General features: G+C 38.8%; 1 protein-coding gene across 1 annotated transcript in view; it reads left to right on the forward strand.

Annotated features, from left to right (window-relative positions):
- The first annotated feature begins 308 nt into the window (after positions 1 to 308).
- Positions 309 to 16,000, forward strand: part of LOC128857233 (segmentation protein Runt) — a 113,820-nt gene continuing 98,128 nt past the window's right edge. Inside the window, exons 1-2 of the mRNA XM_054092882.1 lie at positions 309 to 587; positions 4,900 to 5,116. Coding sequence (XP_053948857.1) covers positions 309 to 587; positions 4,900 to 5,116 — 496 coding nt within the window. The remainder of the gene's footprint in view (positions 588 to 4,899; positions 5,117 to 16,000) is intronic.

A 16,000-nucleotide genomic window follows, 5' to 3' on the forward strand; every position in this document is an offset into this window, starting at 1 on the left:
TATACTGGCATACTCACACAAACACACACACCCACGCATGACTTGCCGCCGTTCACATATGTCTTGCATGTATGTATGTATGTGTGACATACTTACATATATCCCCTACTTGGTATTCAAATGAAGTGCGGAAATTCGCCTCATTGCCCAAATTGAAGTTCAAAGTTTATTCGCGCCAATCGTTTAACTCACACATCCTTACATCTCTCAATAAAGGCAGCTGAAAAGGGCACAGATGAGTGCGTGAAAATTCAATGTCTGTGTTTTAGAAAAATATAATAACGGGTGTAGTAAATTAGTTGGCAAAAATGCACATCTCAAGTGAAGTGAGTTCAACCACAAATCATCAGCAGCCACCGCCCGCCAACAGTGGTGCGCCGTCGAAACGCAATGCTAGTGCAAATAACACAAACAACAATAACAACAACAATAATAGTAGTGTTAATAACAACAATGCGAGTAGTAATAACAAAAAAGTGGTGGACACAAGTCCATACCTTACGCCTGAAAACCTCATTGAACGAACTGTGGATGTGTTGTTGGCCGAGCATCCGGGTGAATTGGTGAAGACCGGCTCTCCGCATGTGGTAAGCATTGTGGCAGCGTTATATGGAATTAAGAAACAATTTTTCAGTGCTAAACTAAATTTTACAAGGTTAACCCCTTGCCGTGCCATTTAGCTCGACGAAACTCGGGCCCAAGTGTTACGTGTCAACGCGTGGTTAACAGATCAGAGTAATAAAGAGTGGGCCATGTAAAATTTGCTTTTTGAATCGGCTATAAAAAAAAAACTAATCAATATATTTTCAAAATTTTTTTTTATTTTGAAGATTGAACATTTTCATTTATGAATAAAAAATAATATCGTTCAAATGACTACCACGACTGGCTTTACAGTAGGCCATTCGATCAACCTAATTTTTAAGCACATTTTCGTTTGTTTGGGCTCCAATTTCATGAATGGCAACTTCGATTTCGTGTTTTAAAACATCAATCGCCTCTGCGTGGTTCGCATAGCATTTGTCTTTAACGGCTCCCCACAAAAAGTAGTCCGACGGGCTTAAATCACAGCTCCGAGGCGCCCAATTGATATCGGAATTTCGGCTGATTATTCGGTTTTCGGTTTTCAAAAACGGTAGCCAAAAGTTCGAGTGCAACTTTGGCAGTGTGACAAGTTGCACCGTCCTGTTGAAACCAAATGTCGTTCATGTCATCCTCTTCAATTTTTGGAAACAAACACTCGTTGAGCAAGTCACGGTAACGCTCGCCATTTACTGTAACCACGGCTCCTCGCTCATTTTCGAAAAAAAATGGCCCGATGATGCCGCCAGACCAAAACCCGCACCAAACAGTGACTCCGTTGTAGATGCATTTGCTTCTCTACAGTAACGTGTGGATTTTCTGAGCCCCAAATCCGACAATTTCGCTTATTGACGTAGCCACCGATGTGAAAATGAGCTTCATCAGAAAAGATGATTTTTCGGTAAAAATACTCATCTTCGGTCAAACGATTTTCTGCCCATTGAGCGAACTGAAAACGCATTGGATGATCATTAGGCTTCAGTTCTTGCACCAATTGAACTTTGTAAGCCTTCATACCGAGGTCTTTATGCAAAATTCTCCTCAAAGAAGTGCGTGAAATGTTCAATTCTTGAGAACGATGACGAGTTGAGGTTGTTGGATGTTCACGCACATTTTCGGCTACAGCAGCAATGTTTTCGGGTGTACGCACTGTAGGAGCACGTCCTCGTGTTGTTTTATCCATTAACGATCCACTTTCACGAACACGATTAACAAATTGATCCACAAACTGTCTTGTTGGCAAATCTTTTTTTGGAATTTTTATTTAAAATTTCTCACAGTTTGAGTAGAAGACTCATCACTTTGGAAATAGGTTTTCAATATTTCCCAATTTTGTTCAAGCGTATAGCGTCCCATTTCGTAAATATCAAACCTTTAAGTAAATTATGAACACATTTGACATGTCATTTGTGTTACTATTATCAAAAAAATAGGTGGTTCAAAAAGCAAACGCCCCCTGTATAAACTACTTTGTAACAGCAATTATGAGGTTAGGTTAGGTTATGGTGGGAGTCGGTCCGTATGACCAACTCACTTAGACCTTATAGGTCCATTGTTTATTTACTTTCATGAAACCATTTTGAGGCTCTTATGAAGCGCAGGATTGGTCTAATCCCCGCGCCAGATAGTTTTGTAAGAAAATTAAAAAAGTATTTACCTAGACAAAAGGCTGGACAATTGGAAAGGAAGTGCTCTACTATTTCTTCCTTCTCCTCATCTCTACAGCTTCTACAATATTCATGGGAGAATACTCCTAGTCTCAAGGAATGCTTTCCAAATAGCCAGAGGCCGGTGACACAAGCCTCGACCTTCGAGAGCAATTATGAGACTCTAGACTAAGTCTGGTGGCGTACAGATAGAAACTAACATTCAATCACGACCCGGGCTCATGATGTTTATCTTTGATCCGACTATCTGTACACGACCTCGGCTCGTGATATCTACGTTTGGCTCGACGATCTATTCACGAGCCTGGCTCGTCATATTAATGTTTGGACCAAAATTTGTATCACGAGTCAGACTCGTTAGAGCACGGCAAGGGGTTAATTTCGACTTAGGTTATGTTAGGTTGGTATGGTTGCCCAAGGAATGAACACACTTGGACGAAGATAAACGGATTCGTCCTTTGTGATACCATTATGAAGGAGGTGAGGTGAAAGAGAAAGACCGATGGGATGCAGGGAAAGGGCGGGGAGAGGTAGTGCTGGGATGGTTAGGAGCGTGCAGATTACAAACGATGTTTGCGTCAAACGCTTTGTGCTGCTGATGAAATTCATCAGATTTTTAATGCCAGCGCCAGCCATATCAGCAGGCGTGGCAAAGAAGTAAGAGGCAAGATGTCTGGATCTTAGCCGCGCCAGAGCAGGGCAGCTAAGGAGACTTCGACTTACGAATTTTACCACTGAAAAACTGGAACTGTGCTGGTCAAGCATTTAAAAGCACGGTTTCATTGAAAAAGTCAAGAAACATCGCGGTTGGTCACGAAAAATATTGGTCGGGCGAAAATAATTATAACATAAAATTTGTATAAGCTATCAAAACATTTATTATTTATTTTCTTCCTCAGAAAGTACGCTAATTCTTAAACAAAAAACTCCTATCAATTCTCTTTGTTATAAACTAAGGTGATGGGGGTTCTGCTCCTTTTGCATAATATTTACCCCGTCGTTTTCAGACCAGTTAATGGACAGACGGCTATAAGGTACGTTGTTAAATCGAGAACAGAACTGAGTCTGTAGGTTGTTTTTTAAATAGCAGCAAACGCATTTCCAAACCTTTTTTTTTGTCGGGACAAACTAGCAAGCGCAACAGTCAGACAACATTAACTCCATTGTACTGCACCCGGGTTCGCTTTTTAATTTTCATTAAATCTACCCGACTTCCGAAGAAATCTGAGTAGATCTTGTGGTGCCATGGAGCCAAGGTGGTCGCTCTTAAGACATCAGACGTTTCCACGACAGTCGGTTCTATGTTACCGAAACGACCCGGATTTATATCCGGTCAAGGACTGTCACTCCAGCAGCATTCCCCGTATGTAAGTATGGGGAATGTTTATACTGCTACAACAACAATAACAACAAGACATCAGTGCTAAAGACCTCAAGCCTAACTAGAGTGAAGGTCAGGCAGACGCACAGAAAGTGGTCCGCCGTCTCATCCTTATCTCCTTATCCTGGGTAGAGTGCACTGTCTGAGTGCACTGTCTGAGATGCCTGCTTTTTCCATGTGCTTCGCTTATGTCTCGTCTGCTTAATGGCAGGAGGATCTCATCACATAGCCGGAACTGTGCCCGGTCTCGGAGCTATCCGTGAAAATGCGAAAACAGTGTTTGCCCACAATTGAGCTTCTGTCAGCACTCTTTTCAAGTACAACTCCTGATGGCATGGAGTCAAGGGGCATGAAGAGGATCGTTGGATCGAAGTCCATGCCTTCTCGGTTGTCCAATGCCGGACAGGGGCCGTACCAATTCCCATTGAGTTTCAGCCTGCAGATGGCCGCCAATGCCTCTCCTTGGATGAAAATACCAAGTGGTGGTAGACTAACCAGAGCATCTAAAGCCGGGCTTGAAGTAGTCGGAAGAGCTCCAAATTTTACTGCCCAAATTTTGGACAGAGTTGACTAATAGAAGGCCAGTTCTCGACCTAGCCAGCTCATCCATGATGCAATTTCCAGGAATTATTCTGTGCCCAGGGACGTAGTCAACATTTTCAGTGCACCGCTTCGCCAGTGCATTTAGCCATACTGGCTACTGGCTACTGATAATTCGAATAGCCCTACATTTAATTGCTACTTTGGAAGAATTATTATTGCGTTATGGAGATTTTAAGGCAGCTTGGCTTATCAGAGTAAATTGGGATCGGCTGTGCTAAAACGGACGATCCTCTGATCCACAATGCAACCTCTTTTATATAGCCTCTTTAAGCTATTAACACTGCTTGGTTCAGCTGCAGCACTTCTCGGTAAATGCCACTTCTGATCTTACTATTTAGTTCTGAGCCATCAGTGAAGTTATCCATAGCCCCTGGGTCAAGGTGCTTAACGTTATCTCACTCACATCATCCTGCGATTCATGCCGAAAAATTTGTTTCAAGGCAGAATGTAATCTATCTATGTGTGCAATCTAAATTTACAGAGTAATCTATCTACATGTTTCCGGTAGAGTTCACAGAGAGTGCACAAAATCAATATACCACAAACTTTTCACAACCCTTAGTCCAAATTGATTAACACCAATTATTTGTTTGATAATAGAAATTTTTTGTTGTTTGCAATACAAAAATTGATTTAATTCCTTTCATTTTCTCATTATTTCCGCAGGTATGCACAACATTACCCACACATTGGCGCTCGAACAAAACGCTACCAATTGCCTTTAAAGTACTCGCTCTGGGCGAGGTGATGGATGGTACAATTGTGACAATACGCGCGGGGAACGACGAGAACTTCTGTGCGGAGTTGCGGAATTGTACGGCCGTAATGAAAAATCAAGTGGCCAAATTCAATGATTTGCGCTTCGTCGGACGCAGTGGACGTGGTAGGTTGAAAGAGAAATGAATATTGGTGGATGAATATTTAGAATGACGTGTGAATACCTGTGAATAGCGACACAAATTTTTATTTTAAATAATTTGATTTTTAGGTATTTAATACATTATCGCGTACTGAGAAGTGAGCCAGATGGGAATGTTGCTGTTTTGAGGAGGAAAGGAAAAATTTAGTTTTTTTCGTTGTGGCTGAGAATCAGTTTTTTATGGGGGTTTTTTATTTAATTAATTAAAAATTTGATCAATTAACTTAATCGACATTTTGTTTTAACCTGAAGTCCTGTGTGTTTTTAACTTTTTTTAAAATTATTTTTAAGGCGCTTAAGCCTTCATGCATTAGTTTCTTAATAAATGGTTTATGGAACCAACTAAAAGAAGAACCAACTAGTAAAACTTTAAGTTCACAATCCGAACTCTTTCCTAATTCCCACCTGGCTGGAGCACGAAATGTTGAGTTGTTGTTGAAATTGAAGTTCTTGCATTAATTTTCTCTCCTCCACCACTTTCGTCGGTACGCACCGTATGCTCATGGGGTCCTAGCGTATTTTCCACTAGCCAATCTCACAAATTTTTCGGCGAAGCTTGCGTGCCGCAGGTCCCGTTCCTTGTTTCCTTTCGGTTAAAATTTCTATTCAATAATCCCGATTTGGAAGTAGATTCGCAATATTTTCCCATGCTGCTTAAGCGTTAAGCGATTTATTGCATTCCGCGGTGGTATTTTCTAACAGGTGGCGGAGATTTCGAAAAAGGGGGGGAAATTGTATTTGAGTGATCCATGAGACTGCAACAATTCGTTCCTACGGCAGTCGGTTCTACGTTAACGGAACGACCGGAATTTATATCCAGCCAGGGACTGTCACTCCATGAATATTTATGCTACTAGAACAACAACAACAACTGCTAACAATTCTTTTTTTTTTTTTAATTTATTTGTTTTTTAATATAATTTTTTTTAATGTTTTTTTTTGTTTAAACTTGCTAAGGTTAAAAAAAAAGTTAAAAATGTTTTTTTTAAAAAAGATTTTTGTTATGTTTAAAAACAAAAATTTCTTAAAAACAAATTTTAATTTTTTGTTATTTAAAAAAAAAAAAATTTCTTAAACAACAAATTTTAGTTTTGAAAAAAAAAGTTCTTAAAAAACAAATTTAAATTTCAAACAATTTCAAATTTTTATTTATGTTTAAACCTTTTCTCAAAACAAAAAAAAAAATTTTTTAATTACATAAATTACTTTTTTTTAATTTTTGTTTGTTTAAACTTGCCTAAGGTTAGAAAAAAGGTTAAAAAAAAAGTTTTTTTTGTCTAAAAACATAAATTGCAACTTTGATGTTAAAAAATGAAAAAAAAAAAATGAAAAAAAACAACTTTTGACCATTTATTTGTTTCCTATTTCAATTTAGTAATATTTTATGAAAATATGGTTCACCCTAAAAATGTTCATAAAAATTTTATTAACTTCGGGCAAGTTTAAAAAAAAGATCAAAAAAGTTTCATAAAAATTTCAAATTTTGTATAAAGAAGAAATAATTTTTTTTTCATTTTTTATCAACCAAATTTCAATTTCTTTTTGGAATATTTTTTCGGTAAAAAAAGTTTCATCAAAATTTAAAATTTTTTATAAAGTAGAAATAATTTTTTTTCATTTTTTATCAACCAAATTTCAATTTTTTTTTTTAATTTTTTCGGCCAAGTTTAAAAAAAGACCAAAATAGTTTCATCAAAATTTCAATTTTTTGTAGAAAAAACTTGTTTTTTTCATTTGTTATTAACCAAAAATAATATTTATTTTTTAAAAAAATTTTTCGACCAAGTTGAAAACAAAATCAAAAAAGTTTCATCAAAACTTCAAAATTTTTTTGTATAAAAATTTTTTTTTCATTTTTTATCAACCAAATTTCAATTGTTTTTAGAAAATTTTTTCGGCCAAGTTTAAAAAAGATCAAAAAAGTTTCATCAACATTTCAAATTTTTTAATAGAAATGATTTGTTTTTTTATTTTTTATCAACCAAATTTTAATTTTTTCAGAAAGATTTTTAGGCCAAGTTTAAAAAAAGATCAAAAAAGTTTCATTAAAATTTCAAATTTTGGTTGTAGAAATAATTGTTTATGAACCAAATTTCAATTGTTTTTAGAAAATTTTTTCGGCCAAGTTAAGAAAAGATCAAAAAGTTTCATCGAAATTTCAAATTTTTTCTGTAAAATAGTTTTTTTTCATATTCTATCAACCAAATTAAAATTTTTTTTAGTTCATAATAAAAAAAGTGTTCGTCAAAATGTTTCTTAACTTTGGGCAAGTTTAAAAAAAACTCAAAAAATTTTCATCAGAATTTAATTTTTGTCTTAGACATTTTTTGTTTTTCATTTTTTATCGTCCAAATTTCAATTTTTTTTTTTGGGAAATTTTTTTAAATTTTGATAAAAATATTTTTATTTTTTTTATACCTGACCGAAATTTGAAACTTGGATTTATGTGATTTTTGTATTTTGCTTACATAAAAAATGATTCAAATTAAATAGAAAACAAAAAAATTGTCAAATTTTGTCATAAGTCCCTGTGCCATAATTTTTTAACTCACTTTATGTGCTTGTGTATATGCTATTGTTTATGTCATTAAACTATTTGCATTCACTGTGGAACTGGTTGCTGACTTGTTCTTGGCGCATGAACTACAACATCTCCAGACCGTTGCCTATCGGCTTTTTGTAGCCAATCCATCATGGCCTGCCGCTCAATGCGATTGCTAGGCTGCTTGCCTGCGTAAATTGCGTTTTTTGCTTTCAATTTCTTTCAAACTCAAATGGAGGGTGACGAGAATGGCGATTGAAATTAAGCATACTGTAGAAAAGAAAGGAAAAAAAGCGGACCGGCTCATTGATTCGGACTGAGCAGTGGGCAGTAGACGAAGTGAAAGCGAAGAAAATCACTAAACAGAAAATTAAATCACTGTTTATTTTGAGCTCCACAAAGTACCTGCCCATTCCAACTGAAACCAAAAAAAAAAAAACTTGAATGATTTTCTTTTCTTGATGTATTTATATGGAAGTTTCTTTTTAATTTGGGGGGATGCGCATGCCGTCAAGTAAGTGGTGGAGGGTTGACGGTTGTGAAGTAGATTATTCGTGGCGTTTGACAATTTGCTCATTAAGCAATGTCGGTGCGTCAAGCGAGTATTTTTTCTGCTCTTTTTTGTGTTTTTTATTTGTCCCTTTGCAGGCCACCATTTTTAATGTCTCTGCAAATGCCGAGTGACATTTTAAATGCTGTGCCAAGTGGCAGATAATGCCCAAGGATTTGCTGGCAAATAAGCTTTTTCGCCTTCACAGATTTGCATTTCTGAATTTTTTTTTGTTTTTTGAAGTGGCGATGGCTGGCGGTGGCGTACTTTTTGCTTTTGGCCGACTAGAGAGACCCTTCTTTTATTTATTTACTATGGGATTTGTTACAAAAAGTTGCCAACAAATGAATTTAAATTGGATGCTGGTTATAATCAAATCTAAACCCTTTCCACTCACTACTGCCGAGCTTTTGCATATTTACAAAAGGATTACTAGGGTCAGCGACAGTTACGCGCATCCTTTGCATGTCAAATCGTTTGAACAAAAAATTACAAATAAATAAAAAAAAATTAAGAACTCCTTTTAGTCCCCAAAAGGCAGTTGCCTGCGGATTACAAATCGTTCTTAATGCACAAATGCTAAGCTCTTAAATTATGCGCTTATTTTGAAAATTCTTGATTAAGGAAGAAAAGTAATCTCTGGAAATTCTAAGCAAGCAAAATATATCCCAGCCACATTGCTAATACTGCACTTAATACATTTTGAGTATTAGGTTTGTGTGGAGAGCAACTGCAGGTGTTGACCAACGGCTTGAGTGGTTGGCATTAGTTCATATCGAAGTGTGACCAACTAAAAGTTCGTCAAAGGGATAACAAATAATTTTATGCACTTTTGCACTAAAGTAATTTCCATTAGAATTTCCATTGTATTCGCCTGCTTTGCCTGCGAAAGTGCGTTCGGCAGCTGTGCATTAGTAATTAATTAACAACATTCCACTAAGCTCTCGTCTGTGCTGCACTCTTCCACACAGCCGGCTTATTCGTTTAGAGCTCTGATGAACTGGACGCAAGCTGCTGCTGGCTAATTTTAATTAATTTTATTTTATGTAGCTACAAGATAATGATAAGATCGCCAATGTATTTTGCATGTATGTGTCTCATGTGGTGTTGTTGGAGGAATTGCACACTGCAGTGGAATTCACTTAAAGGGTTATTCATTTTGTGGCATGAGAGATGTGATAAATAATTTTGTTGTTAAGCTGATTAAGATTAATGAAATTTTGAAATTTGAAAAGGTTGAGCCAAGGAGCACCAGGAGAATTGGTGGCTCCCAAAACACTCAGGCTAAAAAGCCCATTGTATTTAAAGCTCTTGAAAGAGGGTAGATAGTCGAGAAGGGATAGGAAAGAATGGAGACAGAAATAGAGATAGATAGTCCTGTGAGAATTCCCAGATTCTTTGCCAAATTTGTAAATATCCTCCAGTTTTGGAGCACGAATATTACTCATACTCAAGACATCCGAACCCAAAACTCGTAGCCATGCTCTAGCAAAGGCAGCACACTCACAGAGAAAGTGCTCAGTGCTATCCGCCTCCTCCAAGCATGACAGGCACATCGGGCTCTCAATAATTCCAATGGTGGTCATATGCTGACCCCATGGGTTGTGTCCTTAAATGATACCGACCATCAACCGAATGTCTTTTCTTAAAAGTGTTAGTAGAAAGTTTGACAGTTTTCTGCTCGGGCTTGTCACAAAACACTTTGCAGTTCTGCAGCGTTCTAGACCGGACCATCGATCGCTCTTTATGTAGATTGCCGACATAATCGCTGATCCAATTCATGATTCCTGCGCAACTGATTCCGATTATTGGCTCTGGCCCTTGTGGAGGCACTGCTGATCCACGGTTGGCCAATTCGTCGGCAATTTCGTTTCCTTGAACACCGGAGTGTCCTGGAACCCATATAAGTACAAGCCTGTTTTGTCTTGCGACAGAATTAAGCCTCTTTTTACATTCTTGAACAATCTTTGAGGTTTGCTTCGCGCTCTCCAGGGCCTTCAGCGCAGCCTGACTGTCACTGAAAACTTCAATCTGTTTGCCGCTCCATCTCCTCTTGATTATCCATTCGGCTACTTTCAGGAAGACAAAACTAGCATAGTGAAACTTATTACTATAGCTTAAGTACCATTCGGCTCCAGACCCTATTTCAGTCTTGGATCCATCGGTAAAGAAAATATCCGTCAAACCTTCCTGCATGCATTCTGGATTGCTCCATTGCGTGACATCAAATTTCCACCCAAATGAAACTGTGGGTATCAGGTCGTCTCTAGGTGCCAAAAGCAACTTAAAGATTTCTCTGTGTCCCGAAGTTCCGATTAAGATTAATTGTTGATGCATTTAAAACAAAAATACTTCATTTTTATATATTTAGTTGGCGCTTACAAGTTTTTTGGGTGTTTGGCTCCGAACTCCTTCTCATTTTTGCAGTGTGCGTCTTGATTTTTTCACAAATGGAGGAACCTACAGTTTTACGCCGAGTCCGAACGGCAAATATTTTTTATGAGGAGCTTTTTCATGGCAGAAATACCCTCGGAAGCTTGTCATTGCCTGCCGATGGGCGACCGCTATTGGAAAAAAAACTTTTGGTGTTTCATGCACGATTACTCGAACCTACGCACTCCCGAATGGTAATCGCGCCACAACTTATTCATATTGGCTTTTGGGAATTTCATTAGTTTATACAATTTAAAAGCAAAGCAAAAATTTAACTTGCCTTATTTTACTTTTATTTTAAGGAGGAGGGCGTTGAGTATTTGGGGATTACGAACGGTGCCTAATTTGCGGTTGTGTTAGCCTCTTTATGCTACTGACGAGGTTCATCAGATTTTTGATATCAAGGCCTGCTTTATCATCAAGCGTACGAAAAGAAGTGAGAACCAAGTTGCTTAAATCTTAGTCCAGCGACAGCGCGGCAGCTAAGGAGAAGGTACTTAGATGATTCCACCTCATCTTTCATACAGCTGACTCAAAAAGGACGCCAAGTAATTCCAAATCTCGCGGCATACATACCTCGCGGATAGTGCTCCGTGAGGACACCCACGAAGTTTGAGAGCTGTGGTTTAGTCATCCTCAGAATATCCTTCGATCCACACGTGGCTTGAAGGATTTCGCGACCTTCCAAGTTTGCCTACTTGCTCGCTGAGCTGACGGGAAGCCCATAGCTCATGGAGTAGAGCACAGGCTGTCAAGGGGATCACAATCTTCTCCTTACGCGGGGAAACTACTTCATAGGTTCCTTGTTTGGAGAGTCCGTCCGCATCGCAGTATACCGCATTTTGTGGCATTTTCCCGATTAGCCTTATGTCAAAGCATTCAGATCTTTCAGATGCAATCGAAAGTGAAACTAGGCATTCCCTAACCAGTTTCGAATGCACCATAATAGAGCTCAGGGCACTAATTGCCGCTTGGCTATTGGAGTAAATATTTACGTTCTTAACTGTTATTACGCAAGTGATTAGCCAATCAGCTGCTTCTTGGATTGCGGCTACCTGCGTGTAGAATACTCCTCCGTCAACCCTTCCGTCCTACTTTGAGTCATCCATGAACAGGTTCACCAAACCCTGTCCCCAAGTGTTGCACCCAGTTCGCTCCTCCCTTGATGGAATATGGGTGGTGAAACTTCGGCTTAAACTAAGTGAGGGTCCACACTGAACCGTTGTCAGGGGATGACCCCAAAGTTTCTGAGGATACTTAAGTGTCCGTAAGTAAGGTCGAGCCTAACTTTTCTTGGCCTTGGTGACTTTGCTTATAAATTTAAATTTTTTTTATATTTCTAAATCTTTTTTGTCGCCCTCAAACCGCAATACACTTTGCTGTTTAACTGGATATCCAAAACGAGCTTCAGTTCGCGAAGTAATCGATGTTGAATTTTGAAATGATCTGAATAGTCAGAAGTCACGGAGCTAAGTCAAGGATTGGAGCTATGCGGTGGTTTTACAACTCTGTCGTTGCCAAGCGTAAATAAAAAACGTACTTGTTCTATTTGGAGGTGCTGGAGAAAATGACTAGTAATTATTATCGCTTTCAATTTGATTGAATTCAAGCTGCATAAACCCTTTCACTATCCATACAAGTGAATCCCCCTAAGTGGATCTCCCAATGTGCCAGGGTAAGGCTTTCTCAAGTGGGCCACAAAATTACCAAAGTGAATATTTTGCGATGAAATTCAGCCAGGACTGAGTTCTATCATCCAGAAGCACACTCAGAAAATTTTGTTGTAAAATTCTAAATAGTTTTTTTTTATTAACTACCGAAATTTTTTGCAGCGCTTGAATAATTATCACATTTCTCGTAAAGTAAGTATCCGATTACAACGATTTTTCAACTGCAGACTGATAAAGGATGATATTTTTCAAAAACGTTATTTATGTTCCGAAACTTGATATTTTGTTGTTGTAAATAATTTTTTTTTATAAACAATTAAAAATTTAACTAATTTCTGCGCCTCTGGGATGAAAATTTTTTAAGGATATTAACGTAATAAACATCTATGCATTTATGTATGGAAAAAAATGCGTGCAATTCGAAAAGGATTAATTATAATTAATTTTTTTGTGCCAAAATGCGCGCTTCGACTTACGCGGACGCGCACGAACACACAAACGGCGACACGCGGGCGGGTTGCGAAAAACATTGTTTCAACGCGATATGCTTCCGTAAGATCAGTTTTGCCGACTTTTCCATTACTAGTGTTTACTTGTTTTTAAAGATTGGCCATATAAATAATTTACGTATAACAGAATTTGCGCTTTGACTGTCGCGGAAATGCGTAATGATAATTAAATCAAATGTATTCAAAGGAATGTATAAGCTGTCATGCAAGGTTTCATATATACTTCTTTCAAGACTAACATCCCGTCAAGAAGAGAGTGCCAAATTCAAGGGCCCTGGAGAAGAGGAGAAATCAATTTTTACAGGATGGATCCAAGCAGGAAAGTAAAGTAGGCTATGGGGTTTTTTTTCAAACGAATTATGACTAGAATTATCTATTGGATTTCCGGACTATTATAGCGTCTACCAGGCAGAAGTCTTAGCCATTAAGGCGATAACTGTGTACCTCCTTAACACACACGCCGTAACAAAAACTACGATAAATATCTTCTCGGACAGCCAAATGAATGGGGGCACCTATACTAAGATCAAACTTTGTTCAGGAATGCCAGGCAGCTTTAAATGATATTAGCACCGTCCTCAAGGGCAATCTTGTATGGATTCCAGGACATAGAGATATTGAAGCAAATTGCAAGGCCGATGAGCTAGCCAAAAAGGGTACTAATCTTCCACTGCTTGAAAATTAAAGATACATAATAGTATTCCCCAGTAGGCCAGCAGGTCATGGAGAGAAGGAAATACGTGTGTGTTACACAACCCGACTAATTTGGCGGCAATTAGATAAGAAAAGATGAGGAGAATTGCTCAATCTCTCAAGACAGAAAATCTCGAAGGTCTTGGCTTGTGTCGCCGGTCATTGGCTGTTAGATAGGCACTCTTCTAGGCTAGGAGTATTTTCTCATGAGAACTGCAGAAATTGTAGAGGCGAGAAAGATGAAGAAATTGAAGAACACTTCCCCCGAAATTGTCCAGTCTTAGCTAGGAGTAGAGCCAGGTTGTTAGGACAATACTCTTTTGACTCTCTTACGGAACTATCCTACACTTCATAAGAGCATCTAAATGCTTTCATGAAAAATGAACACTGAGGTTCTCGTGCCCAAACGGACGTGAACGGTCTAGTATCCCCCTGAGGTACTTAATGTCATGCTCTACCTGTTACCAACAGACTTGTAATTACAGCTAACAGCAATGAATACCGACTTCAGAATAAAAAAAGTTGGGTTTTTGGAATGCTAGAATGTTTGGTCTTAGTGTTATTTTAGAGAGCCAAAGGCTTACTAGCAGCTCATCAGATTTTGCTACCGCTACTTTAGAATAGAGTTTGAGGTAAAGTTTCCCGCGCGAAAGAAATAGGAGTTAAATTAAGTAGTCCAGGAAGATACCACCACTCTTTACACCGATGAACCCAAGATAGATTGCGTTGTCGGTGAGGGTACACATTCGAAAGACCTCGAAACTTTCAAGTCCTTTCGTCTGGAGAATTGGAATAGTATTTTTCAAGCAGAAGTTGTCGGGAGAGGAGAAGCTTGCAGGATAATCAGAAATCAGAAGCAACTATCAGAAGTACGCATGTTTTTAGAGTCAGTCAAGCAGCCATCTTAGCTTTAAAGTCACCTACAACCAATTCAAAAATCGTCAGACCGCGAAAAGGAGAACTTAATACTTTAGCGCACATGACAGACATCACTCTCATATGGGTAACTGGCCATAGGAATATAGAAGGAAATGAGAAAGCTAATGAGCTGGCAAGGTAGGGCATCCTATAACGAGTCCAAAGCAGAAGAAATAGGCTGTCTCTAAGGCGTGCGCAAAAGGGAGATCTTCTGGCTATTCCAGAAGCAGGTCGCTGACAGATGGACTAACACCGATACCTGCAAAATAGCAAAAGAAACGTGGGCAGATAACAACAAGTCCAGAACTGATGAGCTATTAAGAAAGCCAGGAACAAACATCTTCAGAATTACGTCAACAATAGCTGGTCACTGGCTTTTGGGAGACCACAGCCAGGAAGATGGGCTGACCGTACAACAACAGATGTAGAAGCTGCAATCAAGAAAAATTGAAGGAACCAGTTTCTCAATATCTGTGTGAGTGCTTAAGTCTGGGCGCTCTACGACATAGAATACTGGGGGAATTCTCGAAAGTTAACTCGAAAGAAAGGACAGAAAAGAAAATAGACTACATAGGCAGGTTTATGGACATATCAAGTTGGTTCCTTTAATAAAAAGTAGTGGTGGTTCTACCAGTGGTGTATCAAAATTGCACTTTTTGCGCTAATTGGGTCCGGGCTGTGTCACTCAGACAACACCTCCATCGCCACCACCATTCTAAACCGACTGCGACAAAAACCTAATCTAATGCTGCAAAGAGGCTCTCATGCATTAACTAAAGGCCTTTTCTATTCGCCATTTCACCGCTCGCTTTCTCTATGCTCCATTAACTTGACGAAAAATTTGCATGCGAAAGCAACAACAAAGTTACCGAGTAAGATTCGCCACTAGCGTGTTAGCTCATTAGACCACACTGCCTTACCAGCCTTATATGTAATTCAAGGCAGCTCTCTTCCCGTCGACATCTGTTCATTTGCTTCATCTATTCGCCACTTGGTAAGTCTTGGAGAAAACAAGAGGCTGTAAGACAGCCTTGCTTATTCAAAATCCATCCGTTACGATAAATGTATGTCCAGTTTATAGAAAATATTCCAATGCAGCTAACCCAACATGCCACGGATGGCTCGAAGTTGGACGGAAGGGTTAGTGGGGGAGTATTCTGTGAGGAGCTCCCCATCAAGTTCAAATTCAGGCTTCCGGACCAATGTAGATTTTCCAAGTGGAGGTGGCCGCAATTAAGGAAGCATTGGATTGGTTGCTCACTTCGGTAATTCTTTAACGGTAAGGAAGTATTTACTCCGACAGCCAAGCGGCAATTAGGGCCTTGGGATCGTTGTTTGTGCGTTCGAGATTGGTCGGGATATGTCTCGCTTCTCTCTCAATTGCATCCGAAAACTTTGATATCAGATTAATTTGGGTTCCCATTTACAGTGGCATAGAGGGAAACTGCTGGGCTGATGAGCTGCCTAGACTAAGAACTTTAGACACGATTTCGTCGCAAAATTAGAGGGTTGGGGTTCCCTTAAGAACCTGTG

The sequence above is a fragment of the Anastrepha ludens genome, chromosome 3 (assembly GCF_028408465.1).
Source record: "Anastrepha ludens isolate Willacy chromosome 3, idAnaLude1.1, whole genome shotgun sequence".
Classification (NCBI taxonomy): domain Eukaryota; kingdom Metazoa; phylum Arthropoda; class Insecta; order Diptera; family Tephritidae; genus Anastrepha; species Anastrepha ludens.